This window comes from Rattus norvegicus, chromosome 1 (genome assembly GCF_036323735.1).
Source record: "Rattus norvegicus strain BN/NHsdMcwi chromosome 1, GRCr8, whole genome shotgun sequence".
NCBI classification, from domain to species: Eukaryota; Metazoa; Chordata; class Mammalia; order Rodentia; family Muridae; genus Rattus; species Rattus norvegicus.
In genome coordinates, this window is record NC_086019.1 from 194,868,202 (window position 1) to 194,882,705 (window position 14,504).

Sequence of the window (14,504 nt, forward strand, 5' to 3'; positions counted from 1 at the left end):
TGAATTTCAGGACAGCCAGGGTTATACAGAAAAACTCTGTCTCAGAAAAGCCAAAACTAAACCAAACCAAGCACAGCAACAAAAACAACAAAAACCATTAGTAGGAGATGTTGCTACTTTGTTTTTCAGAGTTGGTAAACCATTTTGCACCCTAGCAGTGAATGTAAAAGTTCACTTGTTCTAGATCCCCAACAGAAGGTTTGTTGTTTTGGTTTGGGCTATCCTAAGGCATCAAGAATGTCTTAGAGCTGTTTGTAGAAATCTGTCTTACCCCTTGAATAATGATGAGCGTTATTTACGTCTTTGCTGACTTATCTGCTAAGCTTTGTGCCCGTTTTACACTGTCTTATTGAATTGTCATAATTAACTCTGGTCTTAGGTATCAATTATCTGATAGAGGTGTACTGCATGTTTTCCCATTGTGTGTGGCTTTTTATTTTTTGCACCTGTAGTGGTAGGACCCAGGTCCTTTCTTGTACATGCTGAGTGAGTGTATACTGAACCAGTGCTGTAACACTTTTAAAGATTTATTTTTTATTTTATTTTATTTCTGTGGGTGTTTTGCCTGAGTGTATGTATGCACATCATGGCAAAATAAAGAACCATTTTTTTTTTTCGGAGCTGGGGACCGAACCCAGGGCCTTGCGCTTCCTAGGCAAGCGCTCTACCACTGAGCTAAATCCCCAACCCCATGTATGCACATCATGAATATGCAGTGCACAGTAGAGGATGAAGAGGACATCAGATTCCCTGGAACTGGAGTTACAAACAGTTTCATGTGGGTGCTGGGAATTGAACCCTGGTCCTCTGGTGTAGCCAGTGCTATTAACTATGGAGCCCCTCTAACAGCTTAAATCTGTAGCTCCTCTTTACCTTCTGAAGAAACTGAGTTGTGTGTCCTTTTGTTCCCAGTTTGGCTTTTGCTGATTGGGTTCTTGTGGAGCCGTTCAGTATCTTTTTCTGTCTTCCATGTTTCTTATAAATTAGTAGTTGACTGTAGGAGAATCTAATAACTTGATCAGATTTATATAAAATCTTTTCTTAGGTGAAAATCTTAGATTTTGTAGATGATATTTGAATGTCTTCCTGGTCTTTCTTTGTCGTTTAGCTGTTTATTCTGATTCATTTTATTTTAAATAGTTTAAAGAGTGCTTGATAAGTCAATTTAAAGATTCTGTTGCCTAGGAATCTGTGTTTAAACATTTGTTATTTTCCTGCTGTCTTTTATTAGTTTTATTAGGGTCTCTCCATTTAGTTCTGGCTATCCTAGAACTCTCTATGTAGACCAGACTGGTCTGGAACTCAAAGTGGATCCTGCCACTGTCTCCAAGCACTAGGATTGAAGGTGTACCACTCCATCTGGCCTTCCCTGCTGCCTTAGTTGGGAAGCTCACTTCCTTTGTCACTAATGACTTCAGAGAAATGGAGGTGCTGATGCCTACTCATAGGGTTGCTTTGAAGATTAACATCATGCTTAGAAGAGAGCTGCCACAGAGGCTAGCACACAGTGGTGGTCAGTTAATGTTAGCTATTGTTGTGTGAATTTAAAAATACTCTGAAGGGGTTGGAGAGATGGCTTAAGAGGTTTAAGTGCATACTGTTCTTGAAATTAGGATCCTACCACTCATGTTAGGCGGCTCAAAACCTCATTTAACTAGCTCCAGGGGATCTCACACTCTGCTGAACTTAGCACCTGCATTTGCATGTGCACACCCTTGTGTACACACACACACACACACACACACACACACACACACACATACATACATACACACACACCCCTAATTAAAAATAAGTCAGCCAGGTATGATGGTTAGCCTGGTCTACATATTGAGTTTTAGGCCAGCCAGGGATACTTAGTGTGACCTTGTCTTAAAACAAGCAAACAAAAAATTTAAAACCATGAAATAAAAAGTGGATCATCGGGCTGGAGAGATGGCTCAGCGGTTAAGAGCACTGACTGCTCTTCCAGAGGTCCTGAGTTCAATTCCCAGCAACCACATGGTGGCTCACAACCATCTGTAATGGTATCTGATGCCCTCTTCTGGTGTGTCTGAAGACAGCTACAGTGTACTCACATATACGAAATAAATAAATAAATCTTAAAAACAAAAAGTGGATCATCTTGATTTATGAGGAATTTTGAAGGCTAACTTTTAGTTCACTTGGTTTTATTTTAGGGAGAGATCAAGTGAGTTACTTAGCTGAGCAGAATGGCTCCTTTCTTCACCAGTTTGAAGTTGGATTTAGTGCACATGTGTGGCAAGCTTCAGCCCTGAAGTGCTCTGTGCTAGTGTGCCCGAGGCTGGTGTGCACTCCTATTAACCGGCCTCACCTGTGTGGAGGCTGCCTGTGGAATAGACGGCACTGTCTTGACGTTCACGGAAGAATTTCTTCTTTCTAGCTTACTGTTAATGTTTTCCTTTTACAGTGTAATGTTCAAGCCCAGAAATGCCTTATGTGGATCGACAGAATCGCATCTGTGGTTTTCTAGACATTGAGGAAAATGAGAACAGCGGGAAATTTCTTCGACGGTATTTCATCCTGGATACCAGAGAGGACAGCTTTGTATGGTACATGGATAATCCACAGGTTTGTAAAAACTGAAGCTTGCCTTGTTAAGGCGTAAAGAAGCTGTATTTATCAGTATTTGATATAGACTATAAATTTCACAGTACTCATTTAGGTTTATTTCTACTGGTTTAACTTTCTTCCCTGTTGGTATCTGTTGTGACTGTACACTTATTTGAACTTCAGAGGGTAAAATTAGTTTATTTGGTTGAAATTAAAATTTATCCCTGAGTATATATTTTTTCCCTCATGTGAGGTAAGTACTGTTTCTAACAAAGTGTTTTGACTAATCACAGATTTGAGATGCTCTGCCCAGGACTGTGAGTGTTACCATTGATACTCTTGGGCATATGTAGTTCTTTCATTATGTGCTGTCCACTGAGTGTCAGTCACTGTGACGAGTCTGTGATGGAAATGGACTTTTAATTTTGTTATTTCCTCGTAAGTAATGTAAGACGTTGAAAAATAGAATCCTACTTTGAAGGGCTGAGAGATAGCTCAGTGAGTAAAGGCACAGGGACCGAGTCTGAGGACCTGCGCTGACTCCTGGAATCTACATGGTAAAAGGAGAGAACACATTTCCAACACTTGTCCTCTGACTTCCACCCATTAGCCGTGATGTGCAGGCCCTCTCTCCCACTCTACTGCCCCAATAAATATAATGCAAGTAAATAATAAATAAACAGACAAAGAAATAAATGAAAGCTCAAATTTTAAGATCAGCGAGAGACCTGAAATTAAAAATCATCTGTTGAATAGTTGAAAACTTCCTGTTGGAACTTGTTATTTCAAATAAAAATTATTCTAAAAGTAAACATGGAGATGTGTCATAAGTATGTGGAAAGTGACAGGTGAGTCTAGCCAGCTTTTTACCTGCCATGCTGGTTGAAATAGCCTGGGAGAGAGCAGGAACTTTAGGAAGGTGCTTCACATAGCTGGAAACGGATCCCCCATAACCAGTCTCTATTACCTGTATGTGTGTTTTCATATGGTAACGCATAAGTATTCATTAATACGTAAGACTGAGGGTTGCAAAGGATCTTAGTATCAATTTAGTATTAATTTTCCTTAATAAAGAAAAGCATCTTCAGTGTAGACATAACTTGAATGATATACTGCTAACGAGTATGGATTATATTGGAAATTGTTGATTATTACCTTTGTATGAGCTAAAATCCAGTTCTTTGCATCTTCTCACCAGTCTTGGTTTAACCCTTTGATGCTCTGCCATGTAGGTTTAGCCCTTTGTTTGCAGGCAGTCTTTGAAATTTGAGGGGATGAGATGGGTTATATTTTCATCAGTTTAAATGAACTGTACTCACTGTATGATGAGGCTTTTTAGCTGGCAGTGGCATGCTCTGACAGTGTCCACCTAGACCTTATTGACAACTTTGTTTTTCTCCCATCTCTTGAGTCTGAGGACCGTTCTTGGGAGGCAGCTACCTGGCTGAGCAACTGCATGGTTATTATGTTCATTTGCTGGGTCTGAGTCAGTGGGAGAAAATACAGGGCAGCAGAAATCAAAAGTTCATGTTGACTTCTTTTCCTCAACGTATGAATCATTTAGCTGGGACATGATTCATAGGTAAAGCTGAGTCTTTGCTGGCTCTCAGCTGCTGGTTCCTGCAGAGCTCAGAGTATATGTTATCAGTGTTTTCCTCCATTGACCTCTTTTTGCAAAGGACTGTATCCTGAATTTTCCATAAACCCCCTTATTTATCTGTTTTTTATTGCACAGATTCTTATCCCAGTTTTCCCTTTTACCAAATCTTCTCACTTAACAGATATAAACAGATAGGTAAAAAGTGAAGTATATTTGTTACCCTGTATGAAATATGGACTTGGAATTCAGAAAAGAAGGTGTAATTAAAAAAGCAGGGGGAGGTGACATGAGCTGACATTTTAATAGAGATGGTAATATTTAAAATTGACCAAGATTGGATTTGACTTTGGCCCAGAGATGGAGGAGTAATAATTCCAGGATTCAGAGTAGCAGGGCAAAGAAGTCACTGTAGGATGTTTAGTGTCTTTGGATTGGTAGTCTATCTTGGCAAGGAGGTATCTTTTAAGCTTTGCACTCGCTCAGCAAAATGAGGTCTTTTCGCATAGACTTTTTGTGCATAAGGGGTGTGTGTGTGAGGCAGGTGCTGGTGATTGTCCCAGCTGTACTAAGATCAGGCTGTCTCAATGAGCTATACTTCTATAGTCCAACTTGGCCTTGAACTCTTGATCTTCCTACTTCTAGCTCCTGTGTGCTGGAATTACAGGTGTGCAGCACCACACTCAGTTCACAGAACTCTTTAAAAGACCTTTGTCCTTGTAACTAGTACATTGATTTTTCTGAACACTTGCATAATTTAGTCTTTTTCCAGCTTGTGAACTTACACACTTGTCTCTGTCAGCCATTATACTAGCCATTAATACCAGATTTGTTTCACCTTTGATAAATAAAGATCAAGACGCACCTCTTCCTGAAATCTTACTGAAACTATTAAAGTAAGCTACATGAGATTGCCAATTTAGAGCCATTTTGAATTACTGAAAACTAGCCACTCAGATGGTTTCCTCTGCTGCATGCGTCCCAGTGCGTGAGTGCTTTGGTGCAGCAAGCAGCTGTCTGTTTTCAGCTTTCCTCAAGGGTTACTTCCTCTTTTCCTGCTTTCTTCGCCATTCACCATCAGTTTAAAATCCATTGTAGTCTATTATAAGGACTCATCTTATGGCTTAGTTTTGCTGAGAAAGTTGGTAATGAATTAATAAATATATATACAAGGAAGTAAATTTGAAGAGACTTGAAAAATTCGGTGTTTGGTAAACTGAGCTGAGGAGCTGACAGGTATACACAGCATATTTCCCTTTTTATTTTGAATGTTGTATTAACTCATTATTTCTTGCTTGTTGTCAGGTAACACGGTTTGAGGCTTAGTTTCTTTCGAGACTTTTCTGATTGAGCGTAGTCATAACTGGGTATTTGGGTATTTGGGTTTTGTCTTCTAATTACTTATATCTATTTCCTCCTGCTGTGAACCTGTATAGTCTAGATTCCTGTGCATCATGCTTTGCTTCCTCATTTTTCTTCTTCATACAAGACTTAGAGGTCTATCCAGATAAGTAAATTAGTGGACCAATAGAAGACTTAAGAGAAAATGTTATTCTGAAGGGGTTGTCATATTTATATTATATAATTTTATATTTATTTATTTATTTATTATTTTTTTTTTGGTTCTTTTTTTCGGAGCTGGGGACCAAACCCAGGGCCTTGCGCTTCCTAGGTAAGCGCTCTACCACTGAGCTAAATCCCCAGCCCCAATTTTATATTTATAATTATATGTACATTGTAATAACTGTATGCGTAATATACATAAATATTATGTGTTATATAGTTATATAAATATATGTTGCATAAAATAATGTTATTTATAATATATACATGTCACATTGAAGGAGAACAGTGTTTGAAAAACTCACTTTGGTTACAGTTGAATATAGCCAAGGACATTTATGTATTTCATTTCCTTATCTAGTTTTTACTAACCCTAATCCTCCTCTATTTTTAATAAACCAAAAAAGTTAAACATAAAATATATATGATTGTAATCTTTCAAACTTTAAAGATTTATAATTTTATTATCTACATATTCATTCCTTGTGATCTGTACTTAGGAGTTTGTGCACAGTATGTAGTTTAAAGCATCTCACAATGCAGGTTAACTGTAGGTAGAAGTTAAAAGGCTTTGAAATCTTGTTCCTTCCTGCCAAAGATTCCCATTTCGTGTTTGTCTTAACTATGAAGTGTTTAGCCTTCCAGGATCTTGCCCAGCCATTCGTTAGAATAAACCTGTAGGTTTGTTTTTTAATGCACATTATTATAAGTCAGTTTAAAAGATGGATTCTTCCTGAACTGTGACAGAGGGACTCTTAACAGTTGAGTGTTTTAACTCAGTTTCCTGGAGTTTCTTTCTAGGTTGTACTACTTCCCTTCTGTAATGCAAATGCTTTATCATCTTCCAAATGTGTTAAGCAAATCATCACTGCAGTGGTGGAGCTCCTCAGTGCTCTCTCTAGTTTCAGATTTTCAACAGAATAAACTTGCTTCTTAGTTTTCTGTTTAGACTCTCCACACGTAGTTCTTAGTTCAAGTTTGTTTTTGGCGTGTGGCAGGCAGCTCATCCCTGCTGTAGCTGCTGCTGCCGGTTAGTGGTACTCGAATCAAACCAGGGCCTCCGGTAGGTGAAAGCACTCTGCTCAGTCACAGCCCAATTGATTAGGGTCATATTTGCCCTTTTGTGTTTGTTTGGTTAATTCGGGCTATGCTTGTGCACGTGAGGAGCTGCTTATCCACCGGGCTGCACCCCAGCTCCCTAGTAACCATCTTCTTCTTCAGCCCAGCACCACCCCTTTCAGCTGTTCATTCCATCACAGTGTTTCATGATTTCGTCCAGCCACCACTGCCTCCTCCTCCTGCTCCTCTTCCTTCTCCTCTTATGACACAGATAAATCCCAAATTTAAGAGTAAAATATTTTGGTATGCCAGGCAGTGGTGGTACACACCTTTAATCTCACTCTGCACTTGGGAGATAGAGGCAGGAGTTTGAGGCCAGCCTGGTCTACAGAGCTAGTTCCAGGCCAGCTAGGACTGCACATAGAAACCATGTCTCAAAACAACAAAACAAAACAAAACAAAAAACATATTCCCAATCTATACACTTCTGCAGAAGACTTAAAGAGAATTAGTTGGTTGCTTGTGGTGACACACACTGTAATTTTAGCATTTGGGAAGTAGAGACAGGAGGGACATTACCCTTGCCTACATAATGAGTTTATAACCAGCTTGGGCTACATGCGATACTATTCAAAACAGTAACAAAATAAAAACGAAAAAAATATTAAAAAGAGAATCAGTTAATATTTTTGAAAAGAAAGCATTTAAAATAGATTTTAGTACAGCACTTACACCATTTCAGTGATGCGTCCCTTTCTGGCTCTTAGACTTTTTCTGCCTCCTCTTCCTCTGAGTTCTGAGCCCGGGAGGAGGGATTAGATGGAAACATCCTGTTTAGGGCTGAGTGTTTTGCATATTGTCTGGCTATGGGTCTCTCTGTTCCCATCTGCTGCAGGAGGGAGCTTTTGTGAGAATGGCTGAGCACTGATCTGCTTTCTGCCTGGACTCAAAAGACCGATCTTTTAAAAGAGATATATTTGATAAAGAAATTTTACTAGATCAATGTGAAATGAATAATTTTTTAAAACTTATAACTGAATTCCTTTGTGTCTCTAAATATTTTCTCGTTGCTTTCATAGAATCTGATGTTATAAAGTTTTAAGTTCACAAAAAAATATTAGTTTAGCTACAATGAGAAAGACCACTCTTTAACTGTAGGATACACCACAGTGGAGCAGAGGGAGACTCAGCTGCTTATCAAAGTTGACATCTTTTGTTTTGTTTCACTTTTTTGCCTTCAGGGGCTAGAACCTGGGGCCTCACACATGCTAGGCAAGTGCTCTACTGTAGAGCCATACCCGTCGTCCTACAGTGTTATCTTGATGTCAGATCTAGTAAGTGTGTAAACTCAATAAAGTATATTTATAAAACGTTTTAAAATTTTCAAACATTTTTAGTACTATATTATTAGTAGTAGTAATATAAAATGAATAAACTATGTTGGGTATTAATTGTATTTTAATAATTATTTTTAGAACCTGCCTTCAGGATCATCACGGGTTGGAGCCATTAAACTTACCTACATTTCAAAGGTAGACTTTATATATTAATTAATTATTTAATTATTTATTTATAAATTAACTTTTTTGTTGATCTTTGATACTTCTGAGACAAAGTCTTAACTATGTAGCCTAGTCTGGCCTTGAAATTTTCAATCCTCCTGAGTGCTGGGATTACAGTGTGTGTCATCACATGCAGCTCCCATTGTGTTACTGTCACGTGTGCACTCTGCCCCAGGTAGGAGTGGGGACAGAACAGAGCAGCATTCTGTCATTTAGTGGTGATGCTCAGGCTTTGGGCATACTGAAGATTATACTTGGCTACTGTTGTTAGGAAGGAAGTTCTTTAGTTGATAAAACTGGAAGGAATATGAGTTTGATTTATAGGATGTGGCAAATTACAGAAGTAATATTGGCTTTTATGATTGGGTACATGAATGCCAAAAGGGAGAAATTGCTAAGGCCAGTTACAAATCTGTAATCTACTATGAGGGAAGTGGGGGTAGGACTGCTAGCTTGAGGCCAGCTTCCATTACCTAGCAAGACATTGTCTGAAAATTAAATGATAGATAGATAGAGCAGGAGAGAAGTCAGCAGACTCTCTGTCTTGGACGTTCTGGGGAAGAGTTTTTAAGTTTATACTACTTGTTAAACATTTTCACAATTTTTAAAATTCCATTGCCTTTGACATTTTGTTTTTAGATATTTTTGAGAGTTTTATTTTTAGTGTGTATGTGCCTGTGTGTGTGTGTGCACGCGTGTGCATGTGTACATTTTTTGGGCATATGGGTGCCTGCAAAGGCCAGAAAAGGGCCTCAGTTTCCCTGGGGCTGAAGTTAGGTGGTTGTGAGCCACCTGACACACAGGCGTTGGGAGCTGAAATTGGGGTCTCTGAGAGACCTGCCAGCGCTCTTAACCTCAGCTATCTCTCCAGCTCCTGGGTTTTATTTTGAGGAAAATGTGCACTCACTTTTTTTTTTTTAACTTTGATTTACTAATTTCTGTTTCTTAAAATTGATTATTAGTTCTGAATTTTAATTTTCAAAAATTTAGATTATATATTTGTTTAATAGCTTTTTTGTTTGTTTTTGTTTAAGAGAGGATCTTATTCTGTAACCTTGGTTGACCAGGAACTCATAATGTAGAATAGTCTGGCCTTGATTCAGGGATCCACTTGTCTCTGCCTGTAGAGTGTTGGGGTAAAGACATGTGATATTGTTCCTGGACTGACTTATTTACTTACTTATTTATATATGTTTACATATTTGTTTGTTTAGTTTAGACATGGTCTTTCTAAGTAGTCCTGACTGCCCTGGAGTTTACTGTGTAGATCATGTTGGCCTTGAACTCACAGAGGTACAGCTGCCTCTGCCTTTAAAGTGCTGGGATTACAGGTGTGGGCCACTACAACTGTTTGTTTCTAGTGTTTTGTAAAGCGAAGGTTAAGTTACTGAGGTGTTAGTCCTGGGGGTTTGTCTGTGTGTGTGACTTTGTTTTACACAATAGTGATGAGCATCTGTCCGTAACTTAAAATATGAGGTTCAAATGACAGTGACACACTTAGTATTGTTGATGGTGGCAACACAGGTAGTACAGGTAGTACAACACCGGTAATGGGAGTGACACAGTATTGATGAGCTATGCTGTGGTCTTATGACAGGTGTGGATTGCTTTGACAGTACACTAATTTACAGATGTTCCTCAATAGGTAAAATATTTTATCAGTTTTATAATACAGGCACTTGTTCTCACTGGCAAAGTAGATTTCTCTTGTTCCTTAGACTATAGAATAGGTTATATATTTAAACAGGATAAACAGTTCGGCTTATATCGGATTGTTAAATTTTAGAAGACAAATATTTCCTGTAAATAGAGACGTTGAAAATGTTTATCAGAGTGGTTGGCGGCCTGCCTCCTGTAGAGATGGTTACTGGGAGAAGTTGGGTTCCATTGTAAGAATGAGCTCTGACCCAGTTTTGCTTGGGTGGCCATCGTCCATGTACTCTAGGATGCAAGCATAGCACCAGGAGCTGTCACTGTCAACAGTGATGTGGGAAGAGTAGGTTGAAACAAGCAGATGAGAATGGGATACTGCCTATAGCTCAGATACTGCTGGTGTTTTAAAATGGGAGATTGTTCTTGAAGTGTTAGCTGAGGGAAGCAGGCAGGGAGTAGCCACTGTTTCTCCTCTTTCACTGCTCCTACTTACAATGTAACTTGGTGTTGTTGTTGAGTACCTCTCTTTCCTGCAGCTTACTGTAGTTTCATTGTACAGTTTTATTGTTCCAATTTAGCATGCTGTTTTCCCCTACAGTTTATTCCGAGAACAAACTTAATCATGACTGGGCTGTGACTTGTAGCTGGGATTCATCAAAACTCCAGATTAGAAGTCATTGTGAAATACAAAATACGGGTTCTGTCACTGGGAAACATCCCGGCAGTGTCATGAGTGGAGTTCTGTGGCATCTCACTCAGAGGGAAGTTCTGCAGGAGTGCAGCTGTTTCACCCTGTGAGATGAGCACTTCTGCATTTGATGACACCCCCCTCCCCCCAACCATTGGAGATGGATTGCCATGTTGACTTCTCAAAGAGATTAAGGCCTTCTGGAGTCTTAGGCGTCAGATAAACAAGCATACAGTCCACCATCTTTGCTTACTGTTGGCTGCCAACAGAAATATGAGGTTTGGGAATATTCATAGTTTCTGTATTCTTTGAGGGCATGTTCATAGGTCATGTCAAGTGAATAGTATTTGTGTGACATAATGTCTGCTGGTATACTTCAACTTCTTCACATTTCCTGGAGAAAAGAAATATATTTAGAGAAAATATGGAAGCCTCATTTGTCTTATATTACAATTGGGACTCAGATTCTGCATCTAATTTGCTGCATTGGTTGCTTTTAAATTTTAATTTCAGATTCGTGTGCTAAGTGAGAACTTGTGCACAGTATTATAGACTGAGTGCAGTGTGGAGAAGGAGTAACTCAGACCTCTGTTTCTTACTAGGTTAGCGATGCGACTAAGTTAAGGCCAAAGGCAGAGTTTTGTTTTGGTAAGTAGCCATGCTTACATTATTTTATTTTCCAAATGTTACCATTCCAGCCTCCACTAAGTTGTTTTTAAAAAATGTTTGTGTGTGTGTGTGTGTGTGTGTGTGTGTGTGAGAGAGAGAGAGAGAGAGAGCGCATGCACACATGTGTCACAGTGCTCATGTAGAGATCAGAGGATAATCTAGGAGTCAGTTATTGCCGTCCACCATGTGGGTTCAAGGAATTGAACTCAGGCTCAGCGTCTGTACATGCCAGCCCTACTTGTTATTTTGTTTGTTAGGCTGATAAAATTTTTATCATATTATAAAGGAAAACAGTTACAAGACATGAATCTGTGGCTTAATGAATTATTAATTATTAATGAATGAGAAATTCCTTTACAGCCATCATCCCAGGTGAGGCTTAAAACTTTGACTCTGGTTGCCAACCCCAAGCCCCCTCCCTCTTCTCATCTTAGTTATAACCTGCCCTGTTCATGTGTAGCTCTTATGATCTCACCCAGCAGTATTTAAGGTAGTTTTTAGGTCTGTACCTTGTATTATTGACCACATAAATAATGCAGTGGACTTTGTCTTTTGTGAGGGAAGGAGACATTTACAACCTGGAGGCAGGAGGCATTGAGGGTAGTAGAGTGATCAACAGGTGCTTAGTGAGTGCCTAGGACATACTAGGCTGTGGGAGAGTACGGAGTGTTGGTGCTGGCTGACAGACAGATAAAATGCCTGCTGTTACCATTCCATCAGTCAGTAGAAAGAGGCATAGAGACTCAGGGATGCCTCTGTGAATGAGGGCACCCATGCTGGGGGCCAAGTAAATTGCAGATCATTTTTTACCACCAGTGAGAAGAAATAAGATCTCATGGGCACAGATGTGCAAGGGTGGAGAATGTGGTGAAGGAACAGGGCAGAAGTCAGCGTGGTATGTTGATTAGTGCATGTTGTTATTTTGAGAAATAGAAGAAAGTAGAGAGCTCCTGAAGTGAATGAGGATGCAGGCTTTGTGCATGGGAGTTAAGCAGATAGATGAGTCCTGTGACTTCTGAACTACTGCACGTAAGGCCTTAAACCAGGATGGAGCTTGTGATGGTGAGAGAAACTAGAAGATCATTAGAAGCAAAAGTACAGAGACTTGGAGACTTGGCAGCTCCCCAGGCAGATTCCATACCTGGCTATTGTGACTAGTACTAACACAGAGTTGCAGGTGTCTCTTTTGTACGCTGACTTAATTTCCTTTAAGCATATGCCCAGAAGTGGTGTTTTGTTTTGTTTTTTATACATGTGGAAATTAGAGGTAAAAACAGCCTGAAAATAGAAGGAATCAGGAAAGAAGAGAACTGTGGGACAGGATCCTGGGCTGTGATGGGCTTGACTTGATTGTCAAGTGGTGGAATTTAGAACCACCGTGAAAGCAACTCTGTAAGGAATGTCTAGGTTAGACTAACAGAGGTGGGAAGCTCGTCCTGATGTGATAGTCCTGTTACATGGTCTTGAGGAAGTGAGCAGAGCACACCGATTCGTCATCCTCTGCTTCCTGACTGCAGACGCAGTGTGACCCACCACCTCCTCTTCCCATTGCCATGCGTTCCCTGACATGATGGGCTGTATCACCTGGAACTGAGAGCCAGCATAAATCCTTCCTCCCTTCCTTAAATTGCTTCATCAGATGCGTTGTTGCTGAGAGGCAGGTAACTAAAACATGGAGCAGGAGAAGGATTCAGAAGTACTACCTGGATCAGTGACCTCTTGGCTTTTATAATTAATGTGTAGTAATAAATGGAGAAATTTAGAGTATGTACAGAGAATCAGTGGTAGGTCAAACTGAGAAAATTGTCACCCTCTCTATATTATAGTGACGGAAGGGACAGAACTTAAGACTGACCAATTGGTATAAAACCTTGAAGTTTTAAGAAAAAGGTACTTTGGAAGTAGAATTAATGTTAATGTTTAAGTTCTTTGCTCTCTTCAGTGTGTAAGGATGACTTTGTCCTGCAGGTTGATGTTTAGAGCAGTGTTTGAGGGCTGTATGTGACGGTAGGTAGCCACATGTATCCATAAGGGGAGCTGTTATGAACAGACTGAAGTTAGCAACTCTTAAAAAGAATCTCTTGTAAAAGTTAGACCTTCACTGCAGGTTAGAATTACAGTTACTAAATAAGAGAATGTTTCAGAGCCTTGTAATTGAAAGGTATCAGGGCTCATGAACTAACAAAGAACTGACCATTTGAGAGAATAGTATAAACTCAACATTCACAGGCCTAGTTAGAATAGGGATTTTAGTTGAAAGCAAAGATTAAGACGAATTTCTTGTTAGTCTTTCTGATGGTTTGATACTCATTCTACATGGCAGCATGTCTCTAATTGCCCAGAAACAGTGGGAGTAAGAAATACTCTGACTTTGCCTTTGATAACAGGAGGGGACTTGAACAGGTGATCCCCAGTGTTTAAATATGGAAGCAAGAGAGGACTGGTCACTAAGTTTGCAGAGCAGAGAAAGACCAGTGAAGAGCTAACCATTTCAGTGTCCGGCCCACCTTCCTCTAATTGGCTTAGGTATGGTGCTCGTTTGGGGGGATGGGAGAAGCTACTATGAGGGGGACTAAGAACAGGTTTTGTTGTTTAAAACAACAGCAACTACAAACAGCCTCTAGTCTGTTTCAGTCTGGCTACTGTGGGCGGCCACCCTTCCCCCAGCCCAGCAGGGAATGGGATGTGTGGTGTCTCCAGAAATAGAAACTAACACTAATCCCAGAGAAGGGAAGGGGTGAGGCGTGAAACTGGGAAGGAGGATTAAAGCAGAATCTGAATACTGAATGCAGCCCTGTCCTGCCTGCTGCCCCAGGAAGCTGCAGCCAGCTGCTGCCAGTGATAGGTGGGTAGGGTCTGCCTATCCTCACGAACTGAGGAATGGTGCTAACATCTGGGTATTTCCACTAGGAGAGCTTGCTGACAGAGAGTGAGCAAGGTCACAACCCCACAACCCAAGAGGGTACAGCCGGCCTTTTAGTCCCTCCTTTAAAATAGTAACAGACAGGCCAGATTACTTAGTATTTGAGGGGAGTTATCAGACAGAAAAAGAAACAAGTAATGTAAAACTCAGGAGAAAAAAATTTTTAAAAGGGGGAAAAATCAGGAAAAGTTAAAAGTGGTAATAGAGAAAGCTATG

At 40.0% G+C, this 14,504-nt stretch overlaps 1 protein-coding gene across 31 annotated transcripts in view; it reads left to right on the forward strand.

Annotated features, from left to right (window-relative positions):
• Plekha1 (pleckstrin homology domain containing A1) overlaps positions 1-14,504 on the forward strand; it is a 51,180-nt gene that overhangs the window by 9,963 nt on the left and 26,713 nt on the right. For 24 of the 31 annotated variants that reach the window (XM_063267889.1, XM_039083107.2, XM_039083132.2 and 21 more), the window contains 3 exons: positions 2,432-2,592; positions 8,269-8,325; positions 11,299-11,344. In XM_063267889.1, coding sequence (XP_063123959.1) covers positions 2,452-2,592; positions 8,269-8,325; positions 11,299-11,344 — 244 coding nt within the window. In that variant the 5' untranslated portion in view covers positions 2,432-2,451. Of the gene's footprint in view, positions 1-2,431; positions 2,593-8,268; positions 8,326-11,298; positions 11,345-14,504 lie in introns of those variants that run through there. The other 7 variants (XM_039083154.2, XM_039083170.2, XM_039083173.2 and 4 more) reach the window with 3 other exon arrangements.